The following is a 13,432-nucleotide window of genomic DNA, read 5'->3' as shown; positions in this document are numbered from 1 at the left end:
TACACTTGTCGCCGCAAAATCCCAATCACGTACCAATTACCAATGACACTCGGATCTCGGATATTCATATTCTTAATAGATATAAATCAATTGTAAAAAAATTAGAAGAGAAAAAAATAAAACTATGAAAAAGATTATAACTATAGAAAATAAGACTATGATTACCATGAGAACAATTTCTTTCTAGTTAAACAGAGATAAACATACTTCCAAGACATTGCGTTCTTCTTCTAATTTTGGCACACAAATTGCTAATAGATAATATGACACATATGCGCAGCCTATACTTCCTGTCTATGATACATACAAAGACTATATATATGCATATATGCATGTCTTTTACAAATTATGTTTCTCAGCGTTTCTGTGTAAATCTTATTTCGTTTGATTATTCAGCTCTATCAAAGCGATAAAATCATAGATTTTATACGCGCGCATAATGCGTATAAAGAATATTTTATTTGTGTATGCTAAAAACGCTTGCACAAAAATACACACACAAATGTATTTATATATAGAGATATTTGTATATTTATATACAAATTCTTTTATATATCAATAAAAACACAAGTGTAAATATTTATAAAATGATTTTTTCTATAGTTTTTTTTATTTTTGAAAAATTATTTATTTATTTAAATTAATTAAAAAGCTTACTTAAACTGGAACGATGTGTTTCCATTTTTATTTACTGTCTTACAAGTTTCAACATGTTCTAGTATTATTAAATGGATTAATACATTATGATTATTCTGTAGTATCTCGATCTTTGTGTGTCTGTGTGTGTAGCAATGCTTGGCAAATTACTACAATTTATACTAAACAGATTTTTTTTTAAATTTATTTGTGGATTTATTCTACGTAGCAGGATTTATCGTGCAATCAGGACATATGTGTAAGATTTTATGAATAAATATCTCACAGTCTAAACAAAACGTTTGATTACATTTTCCACAAATGTAAATCTAAAAATAAAAATACATATGACACACACATTATTCTTACTCTATATATTGGAAATATTTAGATACTAATTGTAAATTAATTTCTCTTTCAAATGATTCAAAACTGTAAAATTTTATTTTTTTTATTTATATATAGATATCTCTTTTCAAACTTCAATATACATCCCCCCTCCCTCTCATATGCACATCACAAATTTTTAATTTTTAAATAAAGTTATCTCGTTATTATGAAAATTATACAATTCTGTGATGCAACGTATGGGAGAATGATACCTTTTTGTCCTTTTGCAAAAATCTTTTGGCAACTAAAACATAATAAATGGTTGCCTTCAAATGCAACTTCTTTAAAAAGTTTGACAGGAAATAGGTAATGATAGGATCGTGCTAAATGTGGAGCAGTAAAATAAGACCGCAAGCTCTACATTCGACGGGGAGCTCGTAATGCTTACTAAAACACTGGGGACAAAGATAGTCAGTACTCATAAATTTTACCGACTCATCAGAGTTTTCCGCATGGCTGCAATAAAAAAAATAAAAATAAAATAAAATAAAGAGAAAAATAGAAGAAAAACAGCACCCTAATGTATATGTGCACATGTCAGGGAGCAAAATTTTTAATACTATTAAAAATTATATTAAAGTACCATTTATAATACACATACATACATGCAAGAAATAGGGACACATATTATTCTAATCTGTACACTCACCACATACACACTGTCATAGACATATTTGATGCACTAGAGTGTAAGATATGATGAGGAAAGTCCATTTTCACAGTTTTATTTTCATTTGTGAGTTGTATGATAACGTAAAATTGAGTTTTAACCTTAATCCACAGATGTCTATAGTAAAGTACACATTATAGGTAAATAATCAATAATCTTTTGCCATACCTTTAGGGAACACAAGAACCGAGTCGGTTTTAAATCTTGATTCGACATTGGCTCGGAGGCATCCAAGATGATATAAAGATATCTCATCATTCCTAATCGAGCACCCTGTTTTCTTTCCAATTGACGTTTTCTCTTAGCATTATGAATAATATCTGCGACAGATGCTTCCAATAATCCATGGTCATCCTCCTTGATTGCTTCCCTGCATTAAAAATATATCAGTTAGATTATTGAATCAATGTAAAGTGTAAAATTTTCATTTATATTATATATATATGTGTATAGATTATACAATTTAAAACGAAATATAGGGAATAAAGGTAAGATAAGAAAATAAAGACAATTACCTTAATGTGCTTCTTTGAGTTGCCAGCCAAATCACTAATCTTTTCAGCCCTTTTATTTCTAGTTATAATTACACCTAATTGACTGATAGGATTTTGATAAAAAAATTCTTCGATAAAGTCTTCTAAAAGCTTGAGACGAATATTTATATAACAAAGCATATATGTATACATTTACACATTATGAGTAAATAATCGATAACCTTTTGTCATACCTTTAGGGAACACAAGAATCGAGTCGGTTTTAAATCTTGATTCGACATTGGCTCGGAGGCATCCAAGATGATATAAAGATATCTCATCATTCCTAATCGAGCACCCTGTTTTCTTTCCAATTGACGTTTTCTCTTAGCATTATGAATAATATCTGCGACAGATGCTTCCAATAATCCATGGTCATCCTCCTTGATTGCTTCCCTGCATTAAAAATATATCAGTTAGATTATTGAATCAATGTAAAGTGTAAAATTTTCATTTATATATCAAAGAGAGAAGAGTATCGACGTTGAACATAAAAATTAGCCTGAAAACATACCATGTCTTTTCATAACCGTCTCCCGGTGATATTCCTTTTCCTCAGACTCTTCCTTTGCTATAATTTATCGCGAGATAAAATATTTTACGATTAAAAGATATTATTAGAGATATTATTATAAATAAGGAAACAGAAAACTTTATACAAGTGTGTTTATAATAAGTAATTTTTTTATCGGTTTTAATGTCTCCAGCAGTAGTTTTTTGACACAGCGTTTGATAGCTAGTCTTCTGAAAAATAAAACAAAGTTCCCTTTTTCGGGGCTAAATCATTGTTCCTATTTTACTAATAAAGCAAAAGATATAAAATCATATAATATTATATTCTCTTCTATTTTATCTACTCCCATACAGAATAGAAATGAATAAAAATATACACCATATATATATAATAAAATCAAAGTTTTTTTATTGCTTTTAAGACGGGATTTCCCGCCAAAATATCTGTTTGAGATAGGTCAAGCGGAGCGGAGACTGGCAGACCGGGTAGGTGGATCAAGGTGAATAACATGTAAGAAGACGGGTGGACGCGCCATAGGTAACGGGCGACAGGCGACAGGCGACGGGCGACAGGCGACAGACGACAGACGACAGACGACAGAGAACGGGCCACAAACTACCATGGCTGGCCATAGCACTACTGCTACTGCACATCACTGCACAGTGCAGAGTGCACAGCACTGCCGCAGCCCGCCATGGCGCTACTGTCGGCCGACGCGGTCGCTGGTCGCTGTCGCTGTTTTCGTCTTGCCTCGTAGAACGACGAACAATTTTCCAGACTGAGGAAAATCTAGCCGTTCACATCGACTTCGCCGTGTGTAAGTGAGCATCGCTCGTCTATTTTCGCTCTCGTGCTATTAATCGTGTTAGCGCGCGTGTCACGGTGTGTTCGAAAAGCATTCACGTAAAGACAGGAAGTGAGTAACTCTTATAGAAGAGTATCGGCGACGAGAGCCATCTTTGACGAGCATCGGCTTGCTCGTTAAAGACAGAGACGTCGAGACCTTACAGTTTGCCATCGACGACGACGACGACGACGACAACGACGACAACGACGACAACGACGACAACGACGACGACGACGACAATAATAATGATATAAAAAAAAAAGAACAACGCCGACGTCGCATCTACAAAATCGCCGTTCTCAAATGCTTCTCGTATTTCTCATATCTCGATCATCGCTATATCTTACATATATCTCGGAAAATAAATTTTCTCGCTCGTTAATACATAACTTGCGAGATAAGACCGCGTTGCGGATCGTGGCGGGAATAAGTGCATGTGAGTATTTTTCGTTCCCTCTTATAATTCACCCTACAACTGACCGCGTTTACAATCGCGCCTCGACCATCCTATATATTCAGGCGCTCTGTCATCCTTGTGCGGGGAAATGCGCGTTTAATTTAAACGTTAGTAATATATAATAAAGTAGCTGAGAATGCTCCGCTTATCAGCGGTCGCGAACGCGATACATCGCGCATGGTATGATGCGCGAATGCGCGCGCGCCAACTGTAAGCGCGCGTCCACGAGTATTGTGCTGCGCTGTGCTGTGCTATGCTATGCTATAAGACGAATAGGTACGGCGTACGGTGCGAGTGCTCCTTGGAAAGAGAGAGAGAGAGCGCGACCGAGAATAAAGTACTCTCTCACCGTTCGATCACTAGTCGCCGGCGTGCGTGTATATTTGCGTCGAGGTGTGTATTTTAATTTTCTATCGTGAGTTACTCGCGGAATCAGCAATGTGTACATGTCGATCGCTTCCGTCTTTTTCGGAAAAACTAGCGGAAAGTCTAATGTTCGTTCGAGGTTCGCAGAGCTCCTTTGTAGCTGGGTATCGCGCGTGGAAGAGAAAATTCCATCTCTGTTTTCGGTCGCGCGCAATTTCGATATATTATAAAGAAAAGAAAAAAACACTTTTCTTACGCAGGTTTTCTTATGCGCGCTCCTGTAGAGAGTTGTGATAATTTTTTTAACGGTACTCATATTTAATTTTTAGAAAAAGAGATTGCGGGTCAAACCTATACAGAATGGAAGGAGACGATGGCCCTTCGGCTATCAGTAGTAAACCTACCATCATCAAAGGTACGTGCTCTTTGTCTACCATTTAAATTTATACACATCTTCCATGATATGCATTTTTTTTGGCAACTGTTATCCTGTATTTGGAATTGCATATACATAGTTGAGTAGGATATTTTTTTTTAAATGTTTCTGCAAAGAAGAATATATATATAATGTAATTTTATCCCTGTATGCATTGTATTTTCTTTTCTCATCGTTACGCTATAATCGCTGTCATTTATCTTTCTAATTTTTTTCTTACCTATCTCCCTTAGCGGCGCAAGAGCAAATGGGACGATTAGACGTATTAGTATGCGGACAGTGTCATTCCGTTTTTCACTTTATTGAAGAGTTTCAAGAACATCGTACAAAGGAGGGAGCTTGCTCCAAAGTTTCACATTTTCGTGAAAATAACGACGTTTGTATTTTCATGTTTAGAGTTTTCTTAATTGGTTAACTTAATTATATCAATTTTTTGTAAAATTAATATAAAACCTTTGTAGAATGGACAAAAAGCACAAGTTTGGGCATTCTTGTTATGGAAAGATTCACAAACCCAACCAGAAGGTTCGGACAAAGATGCGACTAATGCTTGGAAACTCTACCAAAAATGGTGTAAAATGGATATGCATGTAAGAGATTCCTGGATTGCAGCGGGAAAGACTATACAAACTTTTACAAAAATTAGTAACGCAAAAATGCAAGATACACCGATACAAGTTCAAACAAATACTAATGTCGAAGGTAATATACAATATGTGTGTGTGTGTGTGTATATATATATAGGAAAATAGAGGTAGTGTAAGATTGGATTTGAGATATATATATATATATATATATATCTCAAATCCAACTTTACACTACCTCTATTTTCCTACCTAGTACATACACACACACACACACACGTGCGCGCGCAAAGTTTTCCTACTCTATCTCAACTTACTAATATTTATATATATTGTGTGCGCGCGTGTGTACGCAAAAAAAAAATATATTTTCAATAAATGAGAGTATATAAGAAGATGCTCTATTTAAGACTAGATTTATTCACATTATCTTGTTGCTTTATGTATCCATATAGGTGCCAAGCCGATAATAGTTCGCAAAATTATTAGAAATGGACAGCCAGACGAAACGAATGAAGCTAAAAAAGATACTACAAAATTACCAGAAACAAAAACACAAAAGAATGAATCTGTAGAAATGGAAACGGACAAAAAAGAAAAGCCAAAACTTAAACCATCAATTAAGCCCAAGGTCTTACATCATTTACATATAAAAATATATGTTTTCAGATTCACTTCATTCATTTTCTATATTTTTGTAGAACAAGTCTGGCAAGGCAGCGATTGAAGACGCGGAATCAAGCAACGAAGAGTACGTTGTTGAGAAAATTTTAGCTAAGCGTTTTAATCCCAAAAAGAGATGCTCGGAATTTTTAATTAAATGGGAAGGCTGTTCACAGTGAGTGAATTCTAGCAATGTTATCATGTAGTCGGTGGGTAGAATTTTTATTTTTTTTTTTTTTTTTTTTTTTTTTTTTTTTTTTTAAGAGTTTTAATAACGAGTTCTGAAATATGTAAAACTTTACAGTGAAAATAATACATGGGAGTCTGCAGAGGCTGTATCAACTTGCAAAAATATGTTGGAAGAATTTGAGCGGAATCTCGCTAAGCAAAAAGAGCTTAAAGCAGCTCAACAACAAACTAATACAAAAGTCGTAGGACGTGCAAGTTTACCGGCCCAAAAACCGGTGATAAAAGCTGAAGTTAATAAGCCTGGACCGAGTACAGCGACACAAGCGGGGTAAGAGAGGCTTTGCTCTTTTATAGTTGATGAAATGGTTACAAAAAATTCAGTTTTATCAATAGGTACTTAATAATTTGTTTCTTTTTATGTGTAGACGACCAATGCGATCAAGTAAATCAAAAGCAATGGATCAAGTAAAGCAATGGTGCGGCTCGATGAAAGAGGAGGATAACGAACGTATGTAATACATACATATATATATTTACATGAGGGGGAATCAAAAAGTAAGGTTTCTGACTTGTTGCTCCAACTTTTTTTAATACTTAATTTTTGATAAAATACTTACATCTCTCAAATACATACATCCTTACACTATTTTTCAACATAATCGCCTTTTCTTTCGAGGCACTTGTCTAGATAGTAGATCCATGCATCTATCCTATTGGTAAAAGCTGGTATCTTGTTGTCGCAACTATTTCTGTGCTTGATGCTTGACATCATCATCATCTGATCTGAATCGCTGGCCACAAAGATATCTTTTCAACTATAGAAACAGGTTTTTGATGTATGGATCTTCCGCCCAGGCAAGTGCTTCAAAAGAAAAGGCAATCGTGTTGAAAAATAGTGTAAAGATATTATATATATATTTGAGAGATGTGTAAGTATACTTTGCAAAAAATTAGATATTAAAAAAGTACATGAATTGGGAACCTTACTTTTCGATTTCCCCTCGTATATATTTGTTCTCAAAATTTTGCTGATATTGCTTTAATTAATACGTATTTATATATAAAAATATAGTATTAGGTAAAAGGAGAATGCACGATTCGGAAAGCGAGTCAGACGATGGAGAAAGCAGCGCTGCAAAGAGGACTAAAGTCGATACAGGCAGTGATGACGAATGGACTGGAGAATCGGACAGTGATTCGAGAATGGGCCGTAGCGATGTGATTCAACGTGCGTTCAGTCGCGCTAATGCCCAGTCTAATGGTTCCAACAGAGCGTCAGTTTCATCCACTGACTTGGCAACCTCATTAGGATTACAATCTCCCGAAGGGGCAAAATCCAGCCAACCACCTGTTTTGGTAGCTAACGCTAAGGGAGTTGTTAAAGTCGATCCCAAACAGATGCCAAATTTAACTTCTGGCGTTTATGTCATGTCACGGAAAGATGGTATCATTAAGCTAGATTCGTCGCCTAGCGGAAAACTGGCAGTCAAAGGATCTCCGACGACGCAAGGTGTGTTAATGGTTCAAAATCGGGACAATATAGCGAGAAAACAATCAAATTCGATGACTCCTGCGATGAAAGTTGTTTCAAAGATGGATGGGAGCCAAGTAGTAACGCAGATGAAAGTGGTCACCTCCAAACCTATTACGGCGAAAACGCCGGGAAGTGTGCAAAAGACAGAACCTATAAAGATACAGCCGAAACCAGATCCGTCGCAATTGCAACAAATACACGTTGTGACTGCAATGTCGGGACCAATAGCTTTGCAGCCGAGAATAACTACAGGCATAAGGCCTACTTCCGTGACGCCTCAGCGAACGGCAGACGGTCGTCCTTTATTACCTAGACCAGCGTTGCGCGCAACAACAGCAACGAGCGTTCTTGGTACTATTCGCACACCTGTCAGAGCACCGGCACCGAGACAGATTCAAACGCCAACGACGCGTCCCGTATTGCACAAGCGTGCTACGACGACGGTCATAAATACGCAATCAGTTTCGCCGAGTGCCACCGGCACGCCAGTCGCGCAGATCAGGCCGAAATTCACAGTGCTTACGACACCCGCGCAATCCAAACAGGTGATTAAAACTGGAACTAGTCCAGTACAACAAACACAAATGAAACAATCTCCGAAGACGCCAGTGGGTAAGGCACAATCGTTGTTATCTCCGCAGCAAAAGTTATTAATGGCAAAGAGGAAAGCGCAAGAAGCAGCGGGTATAATTAAACCGGGTGGTCGTGGACTTTTGGCAGGTGCACGCGCAGGTGCCACTGCAGGACGAGGCAGGGCGAAAGTAGGCGAGACATCTTCGGCGATTACTCAGGCAGGAGCAAAATTCAAGGAAAGCAAACTAGCGGAAGGTGATGGACTTCACATGGAGTTTCATGAGGTCGGTTCAGAAGAGAGCAGCAGCGATGGTGAGCCTGATTTACCGCCTCCTCCCGAGTCTGATGCCATCACAGCTCTCGAGCCTGACAGTCCACCACGTCCGTTCACATTGTGCCCTCTCACGGGACGTATAATCGGTCCAGATGGTGAGCCAATCGAGCAAGCGGCGGAACAACCCGAGCCTGAACCAACTGCATCACCTTCAAACACCACGACTTTATCGACTGCGATGAAAACAACCACTACCGTATCCGAAACTACGATCGCAGCAGACGACGTTACGGCTGCTACTACCACTACCAGCACTACCAGCACTACCACTACCACCACTACCGACGCCGACGCCGACGCCGCCGCCGCCGCCGACGCCGAATTGGTCTTACCTTCTCTGGATTCGCTCACAGAAAGCGGTATTATGAGGGTCGAGATGAGTCCTGGTGGAACAACCGGTACCATTGTTCAAACTAGCGAAACAACAGCGCAAATTAATCTATCGAACGTAACGGTACCTGCACCGGATTTGCCATGTTTGGACGATACCGCTCCTACAATACCAGCTGTACCAGCCGTTCCCGCATCCACGCCTTTGACAGAAAACACGACGAGCCCCGTTGAAACATCCATCACCACGGCATTGTCGGCTGTTACAGCAGCGACATCAACCGTTACCATGTCAGTAACGTCTGCTGATGCTAAGACTGACGATAAGATATCGGAAGAAAGAAAAGTGACAACAGACGATGCGTCTAATTTGGTTACTCTAGCAGAACATGGTGTCGTCTATCAAGTCGCGGGCCAAGCAGAGGATGGACAGACGCTTTTAGTAACGCGCGACGCCGATGGCGAACAGCAAATATATGTAACTACTGAACAACAAGGAGACGACGGCTCTGTCTTGACATTTAATCACGCGGTTGCCGAGGCTGTAGCGCAGTTGATTCCTGATCAGGTAAATCTCACTCCCCAGTTTTACGTAAAGGAAGACGGAGCCGAACCGACTGAAAATTCAATGGTGATGTCTATAATGGATAACGCGAATGCGACCGATGTAACCGGGGCCCAAGAGGATAATGACGGACAGGCACAAGTTGTAGCTCAAGTAGTACAAGCTGAAGAACCCACTCCAGGTAATATAACGTATTATCTCACTTTATCTATTCCAAATAAATATTAGTTGCTTTCAACAATATTTATCCATTATGTATTTATCCATTGTCTGTCCTCTTTACAATTGTTTGATTATTCACAGGGGGAACTAGGAGAGTAGTACTGCTCTTATCGGATGGAAATTTCATGATGACCGAAGTGGACGAAGAACAATACGCTGCATTGGAACTTGACAAGTAAAGACATAATTTTGACATATGCTAAAGGAATATCACGGCGATGCATCGAATTACACGTTACGCGCAAATTGTACGTTTAAAATGTGATCGTGAATTGTGTATATATGTAAGAACGTTCACTTCTCGTACAATTACACATCGGTGACGTCTTATACTATTTAGCGACTACAGACTAGATATTGTATGTAAAGTGGAGAGACAGAGCTGACATACTGTAAAAAAAAATCAGCACACATCAAGAAAAATCTAAATTTTAGATTTTAAAAATGTATGTTTCAGTGTAAAACACTTTACTGGTATCTCCATTTTCGTGTTTAACTTTTATGGCATGAAATATATAGCACGCATACCCATGTACACACACACACACACACACACATGTGGAATATAAAGATAGAACTACTGTCAATGGAGTGACATCATTATAGTACGTACGAAGTAAGCATTGTATTTGTAGGATAGTAAAATATAATATGGGGTTTTATATTTTCCAATCAAATAATGAGCTTTGCTAAAAAAGAAAAAATCTTATTCCATGCATACAAAGTCCAAGGTGATGATATAGAACATTCATCATGACGGACGCATCTATGTAAAGTTTAGAGATTTATTTCATTGATAAAACGCGTGAAAAAAGAAGAGCAAATATTGACTAGAATTTTTTTTTTTTTTTTTTTTTTTTTTTTTTTTTTTTTTTTTAAATTTTGTACCTGTGCATTTTTAAAGCTGCGCTCCGATATTCACTGCCAGTACTGAAAATTTATAGTTTACGTACACTAAATTTAGTGTATGTGAACTATAAATTTTCAGTACTGACAGTGAACATCGGAACGCAGCCTAAGTACGGCTAAAATGAAATATTCTTGTATATGTATTATGTCTGCCCTTTATATCTTATATTCATTATATGATCGTGACACATGTCTTATAACAGATTCAATTGGATGCACTAGTATACAAATAAAAAAGTCTGGTGTAGCGAGGCTTAAATCAGGCATACATACTCTCTAATTTACATAAAAACGTGTGTTCCGTTAACTGAAAAAAATGTCTAATATATAGAATATTCTACCAAATATGATAAATTACACTGACGACATCAACGTCTCATGGTTTGAGCTCGCTTTATACATATGCCATTATATTAATTTGTGTACGATAGTCTTTAATGTGCCGCAGTGTGACTACTGGTGTGTCCAATCGAATTTGCTATTACATTACATGGACTATGTATGCTTATCTGTAGGATAAATAAGTGCACCCTAACAAAACACTTATAATTTCTGAATCTATAAAGCTTAAAATATAATGTTGTTGAACGGAGTATCAACTAGCCTACTATTATTAAACCCGTTCCTATTAGTTGCAGGTAATTCTAGGATGTGCAAGGTGTGTAATGCATAGTATAGTGATAAATATTCAACTAACATACTGTTTTTATAAAATAACACATTGTGAAATAAATAATTGTGTCATCTATCTATTTAAACATGTATGAAAAAAAAGTGAATTTACGCGCGATTTTCGCAATGAAAACAACCATAATCCTATGTCAATTCTTTTTTCGTGATGTATCATGGGCGCGTTCCACTTAACGACCTCGACGCTCACGGTACTCGCAAGTTTGTACTTTGTTTACAAATTTGTCCTATAATTTTATTTATATATATATATAGAAAAATATCACTTTTTAATCATATAATAAATGTAAAATTATAAATTTTTTTTATAAGACAATCCACACATTTTTTAAATTTTATTTTTAAAAAGATCCTATTATCAGGAGCACTCGTAATCCTCATGACAAAATTTCGTGCCAGGTATCTATTTATTTCAGTTATACGTTATTTCCCCCATCATTTCGATACATTTTAATATATACACGTAACTCTATTAGAATATATTATCAATATANNTATATGCGACATGTGTGTATTTAATTAAAAATAATGCGGCTATCATAAATATGCGTATTACTCATGCTCTTTGTCATTCTTAGAAAAACCGAATCAATTGCCTCATCGGTTAGCCAACCAAAAAGAAATATTTCAAAAACAGAGTTACGAAAGACGATCTTAATTGCAGTCCCTAATTCTGTGGAATTTCATAATTATGAATCAAATAAATTATATCGGGTAGGTACGTAGGTAGATATTGTGAAAGAATTTTCAAATGAATAATATTCTAATTCTTTATTACAGAAAGTTGTCGTACTACAAAATGTAAGTACGTCTTTGGCCAGATTTCAATTAGCAGCAAGGCCTATATATTCACGATTCACTGTCATGATTGAATGTAAAAGACAAATGGGCAGTATTTCCCCAGGAATGCACGTAAAATTAATTATTCTCTTTCGTTGCGATATTTTGGACGAGCCCAAAGAAATGTTAATAATAAATGTACAGCAAGGTCGTTCGGTGATTATCAAATTGCGCGGATATCGAGATTCACCGATATTGCGAAGTAAGTAAATTTATAATTGCAATATGCATATAGGCTTGTTCGACAGATTTATAAAAATTGCCTATTTGCAAAAAATGTATAAAATTGAGCGTCCAAGTCGAGCCCAATAAAGAGTACGCGAAATAAAAATAATATAATCATCATCAAAAGAAAATAGGAAATATTTTCTTTATATACCTTTTACTATTGCTATCACAGTGACTACTATTCCGTATTTTCCATATCCGCGAAAACAATTGCAAGCAAAAGCCATGATAAAAGATGAGAAATGGATTGCGGAAATTCCATTTACACAAACAAATTCTTGCGAGAAAGTACAAAACTCCGTTTTCTATTTCTTAATAATATTCCGGATAATCTTACACATCTTTTCTTTAAGAGAAAATAAATTCACAGTTTACCGATACAAGTAGCAACGCTGGAGAAAGTAGATTATATTGCAAGAAATTAAAAAGCTTTGATTGTGGAGAATGTCTCGTAGATCAACAAGTTATTTCATCTCTGATGGTTAAAAATGTCGGAGGCGAGGGAAGATTTTTCATTATGAGCGAAATCGACTGGTGCTCGATGCATATCGAGGTAAAAATATAAGTGCTCAGGTAAATAGCAATATCATAAATATTACTAGATACATGTATCTCATTTCAGGATGTGACAAACGACAATATGCTGATTCTATCATCTTTTGCTATGTGGCCCGCATATTTTACACTTAAACCGCAAGAGCATATATATCTATACATCTATTTCTTCCCTAATACTCACGGAATGCATGTAAATTATAATGTGAAAATAGTAAATTTTTATATCTTTCTATTAAATAACTCTCTCCTCTCCTTTTCCTTTCTTTTTATTGGCTCTAAATTTAGATAGAGACATTGTATGCAATTTGCGACAATTGTTCCGTGATAACAACGGAAGTCATTGGAGACGGAGTCGTGTATAAAC

At 36.6% G+C, this 13,432-nt stretch overlaps 1 protein-coding gene and 1 pseudogene across 3 annotated transcripts; one reads left to right on the top strand and one right to left on the bottom strand.

Moving 5' to 3' along the window:
* Window positions 1–612: 612 nt before the first annotated feature.
* LOC115242129 lies at window positions 613–3,396 on the bottom strand (annotated as a pseudogene).
* LOC115242132 (serine-rich adhesin for platelets) lies at window positions 2,795–13,427 on the top strand. Of its 3 annotated transcripts, none has more exons than XM_029818210.1 (14): window positions 2,795–3,564; window positions 4,743–4,828; window positions 5,083–5,225; window positions 5,311–5,551; window positions 5,889–6,064; window positions 6,135–6,271; window positions 6,401–6,613; window positions 6,711–6,793; window positions 7,358–9,802; window positions 9,925–10,018; window positions 12,021–12,156; window positions 12,223–12,484; window positions 12,864–13,063; window positions 13,133–13,427. In XM_029818210.1, the coding sequence occupies exons 2-14, from the start codon at window positions 4,774–4,776 to the stop codon at window positions 13,355–13,357; spliced, it is 4,410 nt and encodes a 1,469-aa protein (XP_029674070.1). In that variant the 5' UTR covers window positions 2,795–3,564; window positions 4,743–4,773; the 3' UTR covers window positions 13,358–13,427. The 3 variants fall into 3 exon arrangements, 2 of the variants coding, with proteins under 2 accessions (XP_029674070.1, XP_029674071.1); XR_003885014.1 differs by lacking the exon at window positions 2,795–3,564 and adding an exon at window positions 4,140–4,440 and having other exon boundaries at window positions 12,683–13,063; window positions 13,133–13,276; XM_029818211.1 differs by lacking the exons at window positions 2,795–3,564; window positions 13,133–13,427 and adding an exon at window positions 4,145–4,440 and having other exon boundaries at window positions 12,881–13,048.
* Window positions 13,428–13,432: the final 5 nt, after the last annotated feature.

The sequence above is a fragment of the Formica exsecta genome, unplaced genomic scaffold (genome assembly GCF_003651465.1).
Source record: "Formica exsecta isolate Colony F162 unplaced genomic scaffold, ASM365146v1 scaffold57, whole genome shotgun sequence".
Taxonomy (NCBI): domain Eukaryota; kingdom Metazoa; phylum Arthropoda; class Insecta; order Hymenoptera; family Formicidae; genus Formica; species Formica exsecta.
This window is presented reverse-complemented; position numbering and strand designations above follow the sequence as displayed.